The sequence below is a fragment of the Tachypleus tridentatus genome, chromosome 13 (assembly GCF_004210375.1).
Source record: "Tachypleus tridentatus isolate NWPU-2018 chromosome 13, ASM421037v1, whole genome shotgun sequence".
Taxonomy (NCBI): domain Eukaryota; kingdom Metazoa; phylum Arthropoda; class Merostomata; order Xiphosura; family Limulidae; genus Tachypleus; species Tachypleus tridentatus.
In genome coordinates, this window is record NC_134837.1 from 212,189,530 (window position 1) to 212,207,832 (window position 18,303).

At 36.1% G+C, this 18,303-nt stretch overlaps 1 protein-coding gene across 3 annotated transcripts in view; it reads left to right on the forward strand.

Moving 5' to 3' along the window:
* LOC143240348 (low-density lipoprotein receptor-related protein 3-like) overlaps positions 1-17,805 on the forward strand; it is a 46,515-nt gene extending 28,710 nt beyond the window's left edge. For all 3 annotated transcript variants that reach the window (XM_076482648.1, XM_076482646.1, XM_076482647.1), the window contains 5 exons: positions 1,099-1,227; positions 3,215-3,404; positions 3,723-3,877; positions 13,624-13,743; positions 16,499-17,805. In XM_076482648.1, the coding sequence (XP_076338763.1) occupies positions 1,099-1,227; positions 3,215-3,404; positions 3,723-3,877; positions 13,624-13,743; positions 16,499-17,319 (1,415 nt within the window). In that variant the 3' untranslated portion in view covers positions 17,320-17,805. The remainder of the gene's footprint in view (positions 1-1,098; positions 1,228-3,214; positions 3,405-3,722; positions 3,878-13,623; positions 13,744-16,498) is intronic.
* The last annotated feature ends 498 nt before the right edge of the window (positions 17,806-18,303 follow it).

Sequence of the window (18,303 nt, forward strand, 5' to 3'; positions counted from 1 at the left end):
CTTCTTAAGTTATGAGGAAAAAAACTACTCACGACGCAGGGGTACGAACACTTTCTGTCGTAACTGTACCTGTTAGTCATCCTGGTAAGTTATTATTAAAATTTTGCTACAAGTCTTTTAAAGCAATTATTATTTTACCTATTAAAAACGGCCATAACATCAAATAATTTTGAACCAAGACTGGAAAAGCCAACTTCAGGTGACTGACGGTGATTTTTGAACTTACCTGTTAGTCTTCTTGGCAAGTTATGATTATTACAATTATGCTACAGAAAGTCCTTTACAATTTGTATTATTGTAGTTTTTCTCTTACCACTCAAGGCTAGATATAAACATTGGTTTTAATGCTATTTGTTTTGTTTTTTTAACTTTTTTTTGTTTTACCTTAATTTTCTTTTATGAATTTTACTAAATTTACTTTTAACTTTTTACTGGATGTTTGGTGCAGATTGTCTAGCTGCTTTGTGCCATAAAACACTAAATCAACCAACCAACCATTTCTGTAACCAGACAAGATTGAAAGCTATAATAATTATGTTTTGGCTGAGTGGTGACTATATGATAGTGAGTAATTTACATTAAATTTTATACTTATTATGCTTGAAAAATTTAGTATTTTTTTTAAAATATTTCATTATAAAACCTAGAACTTCAAACTTGTATACTATTAAAATATGGATTATTGGTTATGATTTTATGCTATATTAATTAGTATAACACAACTAGTTTAATTACATACTTAATGTAAGTTACAAAAAAAACAAGTAACATGAGCAGTACAGGATGCCTGTTGTAAAACGGTTATAAATGTCAACCAGCATTGTGTTTTCTTAGCAGTGGGCAGTCAGATCTTCTTTAAAACCCAAACTATCGTATGTCCTCTAATGTGGTGTTGCTTTAGCAATGGATATTGTAGCATATGTCCAGTCTTTTAAATGCCGTTTTTCATATTCCTTCCAGTATGTTGTCATCATGACAATAGATGTTTTAGCCTCTGTTGAAAGTTTTGGTTTTCAAATTAGTTTATGGAAGTCTGTGTGCATGTACATTTTTGTTTACAAACTGTACATAAAGGAATATGATTTTACATGTATACAGATACGGCAAGTCGTACTCCGTGTTTAGAAGGATGGTTTCATTGTAACAATCAACAGTGTATAGATAAATCTCAGACCTGTAATGGAATCAATGACTGTGGAGACTGGTCTGATGAGGCATCTTGTGAAGGTAAATATCTGGTAAAGTCAGCTGTATACATTATTAATATATTGATTTTAATTAAAATTGATCCCCATGTGTGACCTAATTGTTTGTGTGCCTGGACTGTGAATTTGAGGATATGTAGTTTTCATTCCAATGTTATAAAAATTTGCAAAGCATATTGGTACCATGGATTAACCATGAGAGTGGTAATCAACTAAACTGATCAGTTAGACAAAAACAGCCAAAGAATTGGTTCTGGGTCCGTTATTGACTGAATACATTCATTGAAAGCTCTTTTCAAAATTAAGGATGGCTGTATGCAGATGGCTCTTGTAAAGGCTCGTACAGAAATTCTGAAACTCAACAAATTAAGTGCTTTGATATTCTGTATGTGACCAAGACATGTGATATTATATATGTTATACATGAACAAAGAAAAGTAGATATAATTTTTGTTATTCTCTTTGCTGTCAAGCATTTTATTATATTACTTCTAGTTAAACTAAATCAGATGGAATCAATTCAATGTACAACAATAAACATTGGCTACTTAGTACTACACTAGCTAGGCTAAACAAAGTTATATATATTTTCAATAATGTGTAATTAAAAGTATTAGTTCCTTTCCCCCCCCCCCATAAATGTTTTGTGTTTTGTAAGAATGATTTCTCATTAACAGTATGTAGACATTGTTATAATGTGTTGCATTTAAATACTTTTGTAATAAAGGTTTTAAATAATAACATGATTGTATGGAGGCTTAGAATGCTACACTAATATGATTTTGAAACCTCACCGTATTGCTACATCTGAAGATGCACTGCACAGAAGACTCCCAATTATAGTCTGTTATGCCAATAGCACAGAACTCCACGCTTGCTTTCTGTAAGTTACCTCATGTATGAGAATCATTGTTTTCCATTTCCCATTTCAACAGTGAACATACAGAAACCTGTAAGTGTTGGATTTGGCACCTTGACTGATGTGTCGTTTTATAAATAACATGAGTATCTGTTTTATTCTGTAGCTGTTTAAAGTATGCAGTAGTTGAACAGTGGATTTTTTATGTACTGTTCCTCAAAACATGGAAAGATTTTGCCACTGACCTTTGTGTTAAAGACACCATGTGTTATTTTTTTATGGCTGGACTGTGACTTGTTGCAAGTCTAATTCTTGATGGTCTTGGGACCACAAGTTTATTAACTTTCTTTTTTCTCAGTGTCAATAAGTATAAGAAATATCCTCAACTCTGAAAAGTCCAGGTATATGATCTGAACATATATTTATAATTGGAGTGTATGGATATTTGGCATTGGACAGGGTTTATATGTACTGTTTTCAAAAGCAATGAATATTTGCCAGTGTCACACTACCTATAAAATAACAGTCAAAGTGTAGTTCCCATACATTTCATTGTGACTGTATTGTCACATGACTCGTTGATATGTATATTTAAAGAAACTTTAATATGGTATGTTTATAAGTATTAGTGTTTTAATAATATTTGATTACTATATATTTGTATTGAGAAATGTATTTCATCCACTATAAACTGTTTTTTTGTTGTTTTTTTTTCACATTGCCTTTAATAAAACCTTCACCTAGTTACTTGGTACAACTAAATTGCTCCTAAGAATAATAAAAATAGATGGATGTTCTTTGTCAAGAGTGGTTTAGGTAACTTATAGTTTATATTAATAATAAAGGAAACAAAATTTGTTTTTAATGATTAAAAAGTGTGTAGTTTTTTGAGTTTGGATGGAAGGACCTTGTACAGATAAACTTCTAGATAGGTGGTTGTCTCTTTCTCTTTACTAAAATCAAATGATTAAAAATCATATTTGTTTACTTAAGTATATTTTGAAGAAACTTGTCCTCATGTAAACTATTAAGTGTTAGATGTTTAAATTTTCAAACCTTTCCAGGAAATTAGTTATGATATTTTCATTTATACTGCATTATTTATTTTGTTTGTTATATAATTTAGATCAACTTATTTTATGGTTCTCAGAAACATGCAGTGTCATGGAGTTTAGGTGTCATTCAGGAAACGGCTGTATTCCAGCAGAAAATCGTTGCAACATGGAACCGGATTGCCTAGATGCTAGTGATGAGCTAGATTGTGATTGTGGTCCTAACCAGACAAGATGTAGCTTCACATCTGCAAACTGTTATAATGTTATCACTGAAAGATGTGACAGGTGAGCACAAATAAAAAATATCGGCTTTTGATATTACCATTATGTTTGTTCTGTCTGTTTTGGTACATGTTCAATTTATATTTGTGACATAGTAAATAGCAACTTGTTAGTTAGTGTTTTAAGATAATAGAAGAACCTTAGCATCTTTCAGCAGGCTAGTGGTTAAAGTAAGATACTTAGATCAGTTTAGAAATTTAAGTATCTTGTACACATGAATGAGTAATTATTTGGGAAAGAGAAAAGCACTTGTCTGTTTTTATTTAATCAAAATTTGAGGTTTGATAACTTTCTCTGATGTGAGATCTTTGTTTCCTTTAGAAAATTTGATTGTCCTAAAGGTGAAGATGAGATGGGATGTAGCAAAGACTGTGAAAACAGTATTACCTGTTTGTCTGGATTTGGTTGTTACACAGTGGAGCAACATTGTGATGGTAATCCTCACTGTGGTGATTTTTCAGATGAAATGAACTGTGGTAAGATTTTCCTCCCTTTAGAATCTAAATTGAGTTTTCATTAGTAGTTTACAATAGTAGTTCTTATAATTCTTACTTTGACATGTGATATGATCATTATTAGGTATAGCATCTAGAGCTAACTTTGCAATATTATTTGTCAAAAACAAAAGTTTGTGGATTAGCGAATTAGGTTCCACAACTTTCTTTTAAATATCTCTCATTGTTCCCCACTTTTAGTTTGTGAGTAAATGCCAATTAATCTCACCAAAATTTAAGAATTATAAAAAATTTAAATTTTGCCCTTTTTCTGAAGCCTGTTGTTATGAATTCTAACAAATATGTTTTTCTTCTGTTGTATTAACCAGTTTTCTTTAATTAGATATATCACTAAAGTATAATTATACTTGTCAGTACAAATTATAAGCTTGTACACTAATAATGTTACCCAAGAAAAACTGTGCAGACACATTATGCACTTGACAACAACCAGCTTGTTTGTGGCAGTGAGCTGAAAACCTGAGTGCTATATGAATGATGCAGTAACAACCAAAGGTGGATGTTAATATACATTACCAATCACTTTGTACAACATTAAAAACTCTAATGTCTTCAAAATGGTCTGACATTAGGTCATAGTATAGCATTATAAATTTATAGTATCAAGTATAGTAAAGCTTAGTCCTATTTAAACTAAAGTAAAAAATATATAAAGGATACAGTGTTAACTGAGGCCTAACATTAATTAAGGTTTCATAAGGCATGACTTGTACATAAGTGGAGTTGCATATTTTGATGTCTGTGATGACAGGAATCTTATATTTAAAGAAATACCAGTGCAATAAAGGTACTAGAAGAATCATGCAAATATTTTGCTGGTATCTGATACTGGGTCTGAACACATTCAAGCTAATATCTTAAAACTTATAAGGATAACATATATTTTATGATATAAATATTTCTATGCTGTGAATGTTTCTTTCTTGAAATGAATTTTTCATTGTTAATGGTGTCGTCTTGGTGAGTTATTACAATTTTGCTGCACGTCTTTTAACACTTTTATTACTTTACCTTTTGATAATGGCTGTTATGACACATAACCCGGAACCAGGACTGGAAAGGCCAACTTCAGGTGACTGACGGTGGTTTTTGTACTTACCTGTTAGTCTTCCTGGTGGGTTATGATCATTACCATTTTGCTAGAGAAAGTCCTTTACAACTTCTCTTACTCTGCTTTCTCTCTTAACGTTGTAGATAGACTAGGTGTCAACATTGATTTTATACTTTTTCTGTTTTTTGATGATGTTTTGTTTTACCTTCATTTCCTTTTATGTATTTTACTACATTTAATTTATTTTTATCTTTTTACTGGACATTTGGTGCAGATAGCTTAGCTGCTTTGTGCCATAAAACACTAAATCAATCATTGTTAATGGTATCATTTTGGTGTTCGATAATAGTAATACATGAAAACCTTGTTAACTTGTACCTGAATGGACCAGTAGTGTCAGTATCAATTTGTAATAGCATAAATTAGCCACATTTATAGACATGGTTTAGTTGAAAGTAATGGTAAGTTTCTGAATATTAATGTACAGTGCTATTCAAATGTAATATCCCATGTGAAAGAGTGCACAGATACTGAACAATTTTAGCACCTAAAACATTTTAGTTCTTAATGTAATCACAGCTTGGAGTGTGGCAACAAGAAGTATATGGCACATCTGAAGAAAACATTCATACTGACTTAGTGATATAAGAAAAAAAACAACTGTCCTTAAAATCTTTCTTAATTAGTATTAAAATATTAAAAACACATCACATAACCTAGTGAAAAGATTATAAAACATTTGGTATCTGTAATGGTTTGGTACTAAAAAAGTTATTTTGATGGATTTTAAAATTCAGATACTCTGGAAGAAATTGAAAACAATTCTTGAAAATACAATATACAGATGTAAAAGTTAAAGAATGATTCTCATTTCCTAGGGAAAGTAAAAAAAGTAGATAAGACAGGTTTTGTTTCTGTGACATGAAATTGTTTGCATGTTACCTGCATAAAGAATCCTCATAGAAATATGCAAGTATAAAACTTCCAGTTCCTATACTCAAACTTTATATTTTCTAGAATAAATGTTCCTTCAATAGTGTATTTGCAATAAATATGTGCAGTAGATCACACATTAGAGGGAAGTATAAAGTGGAGATGAATTGAAAGATTCATAGCAGGACAAAGAAAGACATGTTTCATTCTAGTTTAAAGTGTTGCCTAGTGTGGTGAATGGGATGTGGAGATGGTTTCTATGTACCAGAACTGTTTTCTTGAGACCTAGAACAGGCTGTCCCTCAGTCTAAACAGTGCCTCAGGACTGCTGCTTATCCTCATTGGCCCCCTCGGTGTGGATTCCTGTACGTGGTGAGGGGACCTCCCAGGGAAGGTTCTGTTCTGTCTGGTTACCTTCTCTGGGATCTAAACATCTACCCACGTGTTTGCCATGCGTGGTGACCCTTGAAGGGGAGGAGAGGATCCTGGTGGTTGAGTGGTACAACCCTAACACACCACTTTGGCCTTGAATTCCTGTAGACAGGCAGCCTTTGGGTGGCCCCCCTTGGGTCAATCGGCTGGTCCACTTGGGCTAGAGTCAACCAAGTACCAGTTGGAAGTTCTCATTGTGCCCGATGCTGGTGTTTGGGTATAGTGCTCACAAAACCCTGGCATTGCTGCATTGTCCTTGCATGACATTGTAGTGCATCCCCTCGTAGGGCTCCATGGTGGGTGGAGTCAGTGGTTACCAAATTTTTCTTTTTCCTATGGATCCTCCTTCAAAAAAATTTAAATAAAATAGTGAAACAGTCAATAGGTAAGCGACCACGTTTCGAAGACTCTGAGCAGCAATCTTCGACATCTGTAACACGCATTCCTCATTTTCTTATACTACATTCTCTTTCAGAAAAACCTTTAGGGCAATTATCCCCTTTTTTATTCAGAAGAGACTAGAGGATCTTGCTGGCTCTCCAAAGTCAGTAAAGAAGCTTCAATCTGGAGACATATTGGTTGAAACATCCACAACCCACCACAGTGAACTCCTATTGAATTCAACGGCAATTGGGGATATACCTATTGAGGTTACCCCTCATGCTACCTTGAATTCACACGAGGAGTTATTGTTGAGAAGGATTTGAAGAATGTCACTGAGTCAGAGATTCTTGCTGGTCTCTCCACTCAAAGAGTTTCTGCAGTGAGGTGCATCTCCACTCGCAAAGATGGAGTTACACTGCCAACAAATACCCTCGTTTTGACATTTACATCATCACGTGCACCTGCCACCATCAAGGCAGGTTAACTAATTTGCAGGGTACAGCCATACATTCCAAACCCTCTCCAATGTTTCCAATGTCAGAGGTTCGGCCACTCAAAGACATCATGTCGTGGTTCCCTGACACAATGCCTATGAATGTGACATGGACCCACGTTGCGTCAACTGCAATGGTTCTCACCCTTCCTACTTTCGTTCTTGCCCAAAATGGTTGGAGGAGAAAGAGGTGCAGCATTTGAAAACGACTCATAACATTAGTTATCCTGAGACTCGGAAATTGCTGCCCGCCACTACATCTCGGACATATGCTGCTGCACTTCATTCCACAACTACAGTGGGAGTGCAGACAGATCTCTCTCTGTGCCTCCAAGAGAATCGTTTTCAAAACAAATGAAAAACCTTTTGACCTCCATGGTTAAAAAGGTTGATGAATCGACTTCCACACCCATCTCTGTTCCTCCCATACATTCCAACAAACCTCAAGATCCACATCCTTCAGTTTCAAATACAGGCATTTCTTCTGATACATCTTTTTCTCCCACCCCAAGAGGCAAAACAATCATTCATTTGCGTCCTCAGTCACTGGAATCCCCTTCCAATAACAAAGACCTGCCCAATCGAACCGGGGCAGTTTCCATGGAGGTTGATAGACCTCCACCGACTAAGGACAGTAAGGAAAAAAGACGTGGTCGTACACAGAAGGGTTTCCAGCCACTTTACCTGGCCACCTTCATACAATAGAACTGTCGAGGTTTACGTTCTAATCTGGATTATATCAAAACACTGATTGCTTCCTACCATCCTCTATGTCTTTCCTTACAAGAAACATTTCTAAAACCTGCTGATACTGTTACCATTCGGCAGTTTTCTCTGTACAGAAATGACAGGCTGTGTGATGGACGAGTACATGGAGAGGTGGCACTATTGGTTGATCAGCATGTGCTCACCCGGTCTTTGTCACTCAACACACCCTTAGAGGTCGTAGCCATCTGTGTTTCCTTGGGTCGTACCATCACTGTTTGTTCTCTCTACTTGTCCTCTGGAGAGACATATGATCAATCAGACCTTGATGCTCTCGTTGAACAGAGCATCTCCCTTTCTACTCCTGGGGGACTTTGATGGACATCATCCCTCTGGGAAGTGCTGTTATTGATGGGAGGGGTCGCTCTGTAGAGCCTATGCTCTCTGATCACAATCTTTCTCTTTTCAATGCTGGTTCTTCTACTTATTTTCATGCACCTAGTCAGTCCTTTACCACTATTGATCTTTCAGTTTGCTCCTCTTAATTATTCTCCCATTTTTTATGGAGGGTTGACAATTATCTGCTAGGCAATGATCATTTTCCTATACTTTTGAGAGAGACTGGCCGTGGTCGATGCCATCGTACCCTCGTGCCCCGGTGGAAGCTGGATCAGGCAGACTGGTCACTTTCACTGCATTCGCAGAACTTGATCCTGCCATTGTGAATCAGCCATCAATAGACAACTGTGTGGCAGCGGTAACAGGCTGTATTATACAAGCAGCTGCTCAGTGTATTCCTAAAACCTTGACACGTTTTCCATGATATCTTCGTCCGTGGTGGAATCATGCTTGCCACTTAGCAAGGAAAGCTCAAAAACGGGCCTGGTATACTTTTCGTAGATATCCCACACTTTCGAATCACGTCGCTTTCCAACGGGTCCGTGCACATGCTAGGTGGGTAAAACGTCAAAGCCAGAAGGAATCTTGGATTAAGTTCACAACTAGCATATCTTCTATCACCAGTTCCAAGGTCATGTGGGACAGGATTCGAAAGGTCAGTGGGCACTACAATTCTGTCCCCCTCTCGATCTTACTCTCTGATGGTCAGGAGGTGGCTGATGTCTGTAGCATCGCTGATACTCCAGGTGAAAGCTTTTGCCAGGTATCTAGCACCTCTGCTTGTTCCTCCACCTTGTTGGCCATCAAGACTCGGGCAGAGCGTTCACCTCTTTCCTTTCAAACTGACTGTCTCTTTGACTATAATTGTCCCTTTACACTGGTGGAACTGAAAATGGCCCTTCATCGGTCTGGCAGTACATCTGTTGGACCTGACAATGTACACTATGACATGCTGCACCATCTATCTCCTGCTTCTCTTGATGTTCTTTTAATTGTCTTTAACCAGATCTGGCAGGAGAAAGTTTTTCCTTATGCCTGGTGCCAGGCTATTATTTTACCTTTCTCTAAGCCAGGGAAAGATCCCAAGATTCCTTCAAACTGTCTCTGTAAGGTCTTAGAAAGGATGGTTAATGCTCATCTTGTTTGGTTCCTCGAATCAAACAACCTCCTTTCGCTGGGAATCCACCCAGTGTGGGTTCCGATGACAGCACTCCACCACAGACCACCTAATTTGACTTGAAACGTCAATCAGAGAAGCCTTTCTCAAATGCCAACATCTTGTATCAATATTCTTTGACATTGAGAAGGCTTATGACACAACATGGAGGTATGGCATTTTGCACTACCTCCTTGTATATGGGTTACGTGGCCATTTACCCATGTTTATTAAAAAATTTTAATGGACAGGAGATTCCAAGTTCCTGTGGGTTTGTCAATTTCCTGTTCTTTTGTACAGGAACTTGGGGTGCATGGAACTTGGAAATGGGCTGCATGTCGGCGACTTTCACATCTCATGTCAGTTGTCGAACATGAGATATGTTGAGCGGCAACTACAAACTGCCCTCAGTCGTGTACTGAAGTGGACTATGGCGAACAGTTTTAATTTCTCTCTCTCTAAAACTGTTTGCATGCACTTTTGCTGCCAACGGGGTATTCACCCTGATCGCGAACTTCATATCGGTGAAGCTTCACTGCCAGTGGTCCCTGAGACCAAGTTCTTGGGGCTTATCTTTGACCTAAGCTGACCTTTATACCACACTTAAAGCAGCTACGGGTCAAATACACAAGAGCACTGAACATCCTCCGTGTCTTCTCTACTACCAGTTGGGGAGCAGATCGATGTTCTATGTTAAAGGTATATCGTGCTCTTATTCGATCAAGACTCGACTATGGATCAATGGTCTGTGGCTCTGGCAGACCCTCAGCCTTAAAGATGCAAGACCCCATTCATCACCAAGGACTTCGACTCTGCACTGGGGCTTTCTGCACCTCTCCAGTTCAAAGCTTTTTTGTTGAATCTCATGAACCTTCTCTGCACCTTCGCCTTTTGCAACTATCTTTACTATATTCTTCAAAACTTCATTCCTTACCAAAGCATTCCACCTGGGGATGTGTTTTCCATCCTCGGTGGGCTGTACTTTTTCAGAACAGACGATCTGCCATTGCTCCATTTGGCCTTCTCATCCAGGCCCAATTGGATGACTTGGGTCTGTCCTTGGATAACATTGCAGATTCCACAGGTCAGCCCATCCCACCATGGCTTATTACAGCCCCGAAATGTGACCTTTCTTTCAGTCATCTGAAAAATGCAGATACTCCAGATTGGAAGTACCCTCATTTATTTAATGAACATCTTTCAAACAATCCTTCCATTCCCATTTATACCGATGGCTCCAAATCAGGTAGTTCAGTGGGCTCTGCTATGGTTTGCTGCAGTTCAGTGGTTGCGAGCAGAATCCTCTTTACAGCTTCTGTGTTCACTGCTGAACTGTATGCCATATCTCTTGCCCTGGATCATATTGAAGCTGAGCAGTACTCCAACTGCACTATTTATACTGACTTGCTTAGTTCTATACTGGCCCTGGAATCGCAACACGTTGGCTCACACCCTGTTCTCGCTGATATTCAAAATTGACTGGCCCATTTCTCATTAACTGCTACTTCTATCCAGTTTGTCTGGATACCAGGCCATGTTGGTATTCGCGGGAACGAGCTTGCAGACATGGCAGCTAAATCTATCTGCTCTGGCACTATCACCACTGTGCTTATTCCGTACATGGGCTATGGTCTTGTATTCAAGGCTATATTCGGCTCGGTGCCAGCTGGCAGTCCACTTGGAGTGAGCAATGCGACAACAAGCTTTTTCAAATAAAACCCTATATTGGGCTTTGGCCATCTAGCTTCCGTAAGGTTCGGAAGGAGGAAGTTGTTCTAACTAGACTATGCATTGGTCACAGTTTTTTAACTCATCGTTTTCTTTTATCTGGAACTGATGCACCAGTGTGTAACACTCAAATCACTATCAGCCACATTTTACTTTCTTTCCATCGTTACGATTCTCAACGACGGCAATATTTTAAACATGTTTTTTTCCCAGGGTTTATCTGTAACATTGGACAGTGTTATTGGTGATTGTGACTCTGTCCACCTTGATAAAGTTTTTAGTTTTTTAGTGGCCATTAATCTTTTTAATCTCATTTAAATGTTGGATATTTATTCATTACACCTTTTCAATTGTGGTTCCCTTTTCACAGTTTCATTCTCTCTAATTCAATTTGACATTGAAAAATGGTCAGAACATTAAATAACTCAACACCAGGACTGGAAAGGCCAACTTCAGGTGACTAATGCTGCTGTTTGAACTACCCGTTAGTCGTCCTGGCGAGTTGTTATTCCAATTTTGCTGCATGTCTTTTAAACTTTTATTACTTTACCCTTTGGTACTGGCTGTAATGACACATAACCGGGAACCAGGACTGGAAAGACCAACTTCAGGTGACTGACGGTGGTTCTGGTACTTGCCTGTTAGTCTTCCTGGCGGGTTATGATCATTACCATTCTACCACAGGAAGTCCTTTACAACTTTATAGACTGGATGTCAACATCAGTTTTATGCAATTTTCTGTTTTTAATTGCTGTTTTGTTTTTACCTTCATTTACTTTTACAAATTTTACTACATTTACTTTACTTTTACCTTTTTACTGGACATTTGGCTACTCATTATTATGATTTTGCTATATGTCTTTTAAAACTTCTATTATTTTACATTTTGATAATGGCTGCTATGACACATAACCCGGGAACCAGGACTGGAAAGGCCAACTTCAGGTGACTGACGGTGGTTCTTGAACTTACCTGATAGTCTTCCTGGCGGGTTATAATCATTACCATTTTGCTAGAGTAAGTACTTTACAACTTCTTTTACTCTGCTTTCTCTCTTACCATTGTAAACTAGGTGTCAACATTGGTTTTATGCTTTTCTGTTTTTCAATTATGTTTTGTTTTGCCTTCATTTCCTTTTCTGTATTTTACTACATTTAATTTATTCTTACCTTTTTACCGGACGTTTGGTGCAGATAGCCTAGTTGCTTTGTGCCATAAAACACTAAATCAATCAATCCTCATTGGACAAGAGAGATAGGAGAAGACAGCACCAGCTGTATTTGGCCTCTGGGTCTAAACATATGCACTCAAACTGTTAGGAATGGATGTAATAGGACTGGATTATACTCTCATAGACCTACAGTTTGTGTTTCATTAAGCCAGACCTGTTGCACAGAGAGAAGAAAATGGTGTTAGGAACACCTCAGCATGGACAATGAAAAATAGGTCAGTGTGTTCTGGTTACCAGTGAACCAAGGTTAAGTTTGGAGAGTGAGTCCTTGTGTGTTAAGAGTTTGAAGAGTACGTAATGAATAGTTATTGTTTTACTGTGGAGAGAGAGAGAAATCCTTTAGAAGTGGTGGAACCATGGAATTAGTGATTTGGTCTGGCATCTTCATCAGTGGGCACTTAACTGCTTCATGCCTTGTGGGAGTGGCTCTGTGAATGCTTTGAGGTCAAAGGACAAAATTCTTGAACATTATGTACACCCACATACTAATGCTATAGGAATTCTCTTCATCTTTGTGAATAATAATACTAGACCACACAGAGCCATGATCATGGAGTAATACTTAGTGTTAGAGTAGTGAACTTTCTCTGAAAGTCATAATCCAGTTGAACACATTTTTGATATCCTGGTAGTAGCTCTGTCTGAAGAGTTGTTCTTAATTCCACAGGACTTGATCATCTGCCTCATTGAGAGCATGAGTAATTATCACTGAGAATCCTCAGGAGGTCATATTCCTTGTTAGTGAACTTTCTGCTGAACAATTATGTATTGCTATACTGTCATGATTATCAAACACATTATCCTCTTGTCATTTTTCCAACTGATGTTTGTATTTTGGTTTATACATATTGCTTATAGCCCTTAATATATGTAAATTGTAAACCTTCATTTGTAAAGCATCCTGGTGTTTCTTAACATCTTTTGATTTTCATAGTTTATAACTCCTTTATTTTATTAAATGTTTCACCAATTACACTATTACAAGAATATTTCATCTTTTTGTGTACAAGACTTTGCATTTTGGGAAATGTATTTTACAGTGACTTTACCATGAGATCAGAAATTCTTAGCATGTTAAGTTGGAAGGTAAGATTTTATCCATCTGACCTTTTGTAAAGCTAACACTTACTGTTATGTTAGAAGGCATTAGACTGAATTTTTTTAAATTCTGATGTTCATATGTATATTCTACCAGATTCTCTCTCTTGTCGATCAGAAAGGGGTGGTTTCCTCTGTGGCAATGGTATTTGTATACACAACACTTGGAAATGTGATCGTGTAGATGATTGTGGAGATGGTAGCGATGAAAAAGTTTGTGAGTATATTTTTGTTCTGGAATATTTTATCTGAGGAAGTAGGATTGTAGGTGTCATGTCTGAACATTTGTCTGTGTTATTTTTGTTATTGTAATGAAACATATGTTTACCTCAAAGCAAAATGTTGATTTTATATTAAAAATCTTAATATACATATATATTTTCATTTATTTAGTTTTATTATGCCTGTGTTGTGCTGTAGTCCTAAGTTGTAATATCTCTTGATAAGCCTGCCATTGCATTAAGACTTATAATCACAGTTATAATAAGAACGTAAAATGTTATTGTTACAGTATCAGAACCGATATGGTCACAGTTACACTATATCAGAACTGATAAAGTCACAATATGTAGGAAATAATCTAGATAAACTGTTGTGCCATATGTCCTAATAAAGTAAATAATATAGTTTAAATGGAGTAACCATTTTGAAATAGAAGCCACAGGAAATTAAATCTTTCAGCAGAGTATTATTGTTGTTATTTCGTTTGATGAACTGGTTTTCTCCTAAGTGTAAGAAAGAAATTAATTCATTTTAATTACATCAATTTGTATGAAATACAAACATTGTTTGTACCAGAAACAGAAAGACTGTGCCACAATAATAATATGTATAGTTGGAACTGGGTTAACAATCTTTTGCCTCATCCCATTAATGAAACATAGAACACATGAACATGACATATTTTTTTAAAAACAGGATGTTAAAAGTAAGAATATTCTGGAAGATATTTTAAATATCAAATTTTACATAAAGTGTTCAGATAATTTACTCATGATATCTGTGTGTCAGATATTTATATTGTTGTATAAGTAAATATTTTTTTCTCTGCTAATTCTTGCTAAACGATTTTCTACTTTGTTGCTTTATTTCTGTTAGTGTCTGGTAGTCTACCAAATAATCATGTATACCTCAAGTTTACTCTTCAATTCTGAATCAAACATTAAATTACTTCTCACGTTTGATACTTCCCTGTGGAATACCAGTATAAGTGTATGAACTTCTGACACTAAAATCCAGGGTTCATTTCTCCACGGTGGACACAGTAAATAGCTCAGTGTGGCTTTGCACTAAAACAAGTTTATTATTCAGTTGTGGTTTGACTGGTATCATCTTGCTGTATAAACATGTGATTTTAGACTTTTCAGATATTCTCTAATAAAGAAAACTCATTTTGTATGATAGCATTAAATTTTTTAATAATTTGCTATTTTTTTTAATGATAAACTTTCTCTGGTGGTATGACCATTATTGTTAGTAGACCATGATACTTTTTTTAAATCTGTACAACTATATTTATATCCTTAAGATTTTTTTATATCATTATTGATTATTTCAGGTCAAATAAACAATTAAACACACTGTATGATCAAACTAAAATAATTAACTCTGGATTGTTAGTTAATTGTCGTGCTGATTTCTGAGGTGTTGCCCTTCTTTTCTATTTTCGCACAAAAAATCCTGGCTGTAAAAGTACTGCATAAGAAAACGAGTAAAGACATTATAATGTATTATCTTGAATCCTTGTTTAATCTAGGTAATTTTATCTCAATACAGTCATTTTTCATCATCACACTATTCATGGATTTGTCATTAGGGTATAAGTACTTATATTTTGAGGCCCTGCATGGCCAGGTGGTTATGGCACTCAACTCATAATCCGAGGGTCATGGGTTCAAGTCCCCTTCACACCAAACATGCTTGCCCTTTCAGCTGTGGGGGCGTTATAATGTAATTGGCAATCCCACTTTTTGTTGGTAAAAGAGTAGCCCAAGAGTTGGCAGTGGGTGGCAATGAGTAGCTGCCTTCCTTCTAGTCTTACACTCCTAAATTAGAGATGGCTAGTGCAGATAGCCCTCGTGTAGCTTCGTGCAAAATTCAAAACCAAACCAAAACCACACACAATAAAGGAACAGTTTAGACCTTAAAAATTAGCAACAGAAATTGGGTATAAATATGAAATTTATAAGGTTTGTATGAAGAGATTTGGATAACTAAGCCAACATTCAGCAAGTATTATTCTAAAGTTGAAGAGACCAAAGTTATTATTAAATAATTTTTGTTATATCATGTAACATGATTATTAGACAGTATCTTGTATATAGTTAGAATGCAAGTTCTAAGTGAGAAGATGAACTGACTCTGGTTTTTCCAAGATTCTTATTTCGAGCTACTCACTTATTAGCATAAATTATATGTCCTTTATTGCTTATAAACTAATTCTTTCACTGCCACTTTTAAAACTTAAATTACTTTCCCAATGCCAGGTTTATTTTTAGACACACCCAAAAACAAGGTACATACTTTAACATTTCTTTAGTTATTTTAAACTTGTAAACTTTTGGAAGCTTAAAGAGTAATACCTTTTTCTGAATGATTGTATAAAAGTCCGAGTTCCTAGCGCAGTTCTCTATGAAGGAGAGCATACTTGCATGTACCCCTGGTGGTGAACAAGTTAACTAATATGAATACTTAGTGTGAAACTTCTTTGCAGCACTATTAAGTTCATGGTAGCACAGTTTATTTGTATTGTTTGGAGTTTGTGTGTAAAATAAGTATTGTAGGAAACTAAGATGGGTTTTTTAATTCTTTTATCAATTGATTTTATTAACAAAATATTTTCTTATCAAGTACATTTATATTTTATTGAACTTTTTTATGTACTGTTGGTACATTTTATTTGTCACTAGCCAGTTATTTTAACAGTTTATTTTTCTCTATCAGTCATAAGAGATGTCTTGTTCACTGCTTAGGTGTGAAGAACAGTGTTATAACAGCAGCTGTAATGGGCTCATTAATTTGTGGCCTGTTACTGGTGGTTGCTATTAGCTGCACGTGTAAACTATTTGCCCTGCGGTACTTGGAACATCATCCAGACTATTCCAGACAGACTCCACTCTCACGACTTGAGCAAGAGATTTTGTACCGAGAGCCTCCACCTTCTTACGCTGTTGCAGTCAGCCACGACAGACCTGAAGTATCGAATCTGAATTCACAACGATTTCGGTCACAGCGCGGCCGAAGGGCTAGAAGGTTATCGCGCACTCGTCGACAAGCGCAACACTTGCCAAGCAGCTTAAGCGATAATACTGCTCTTGTGGAGCCTTCTCCAGCATCTTTGCAGAGGCCTCTTTTATCTTCCCCTTCTTTAAGTCCCTGTGGTAGCACACAATCTAGATCTAGTTACCATTCCCAAACCTTAGAAAATACAAGCGAAAGTGATGTAAGCATATCAACTACCACCACTTTTGTTCCTAATCTGGATTATGATGGAGAAAGTGCTTGTATCGCTAACAGTCGGCAGAGTGTCCACAAAAAGTCTTCCTCCTCACAGCAGACTGCGCTACCACAGTCGTCGAGGTCAATAAAGTGCGACCAGGATTCTGAGATGGATTCTTCTCGTGTAGCTCAAAGGGATGAGTGCAGCAGTGGCAATAAAAACAAACCTCATGGAAGTGGTGATGAATGTATGTCAATTGACCTAGGAAGACTTGATGTTCATCACTCTTGTGAAAGTCTGACCTCAGCAGTCGAAGACTGCAACTCCTCTGATACAATGCCATTAATATCATAACAAAGAATTCATTAAGTGAAACTTGTGTATTTCAAAAATTATGATTACTGTTTGTGTTTACTGACAAATGTTAATATATTAATATCAACATAAATTTATCGAACCATAATAGAAGCTTTTTTATCGTGCGAGGTTTGTTGGTATCAAAACCTCCCAGTGAATTACTTGTATTTTTGTTGCTGCTTCTCAACGAATGACCTTGACCATTTAGAGATTCCTCCATCTTTTCTTCTTATAAAGCTCCTACAGTATAGATTATTTCTGAACTGAAAACAAATTGTTTTACGATACTACTAGACAAAAAGTGAGTGTGTAAGGTTCATGCTGTAGTGATGAAATAGAAATAAAACATACTACAATATACACAAGAACTATTTTTATATGAAGAGTAAATAAGAAACAAGGTCTATAATTCCTGTGATAAATGTTTTCAATATATATATATATATCTGTACTCCATGAAATTAGTAAATTACATGATACGTATGGTTTTGTGTTTTCTTTGCAATGTGTACAAGTCTGTAGAGAAACAAATGTATTCAGTGTTTATTTTTTGTTTTACAGATGATAAAGGTCTGTATAAAGTTACATTTTAAATTCTGAATGTGATTTAAGATATTAACTAGAATTCTGTAGAAACTAAACCAGTAATTACTTTCATATTAAGTTTAAAAGGTTTGCTTCCTTATACAGCAATAGTTGAACAGAAAAAGTCCTCAATTTGTTTATAACATGTAGATACCAAACTTTTGTCAAAATACTACATAGTAACACCTTAAATTTTATTCTGTTACATCATCATTCTGTTGCATCTTAGGTTTATGGTCACTAATTCATATTTAAACAAGTTTCACATATTTAATAAGTGTATAACAAAAATTAATGTTTCAGAAAAGTTGCATATTTTATCAGTTGAAAATATGGTAAAATCATATACAATATTGGAATTTTAATTGACATAAGAGTGCATGTCTAACAATGTTA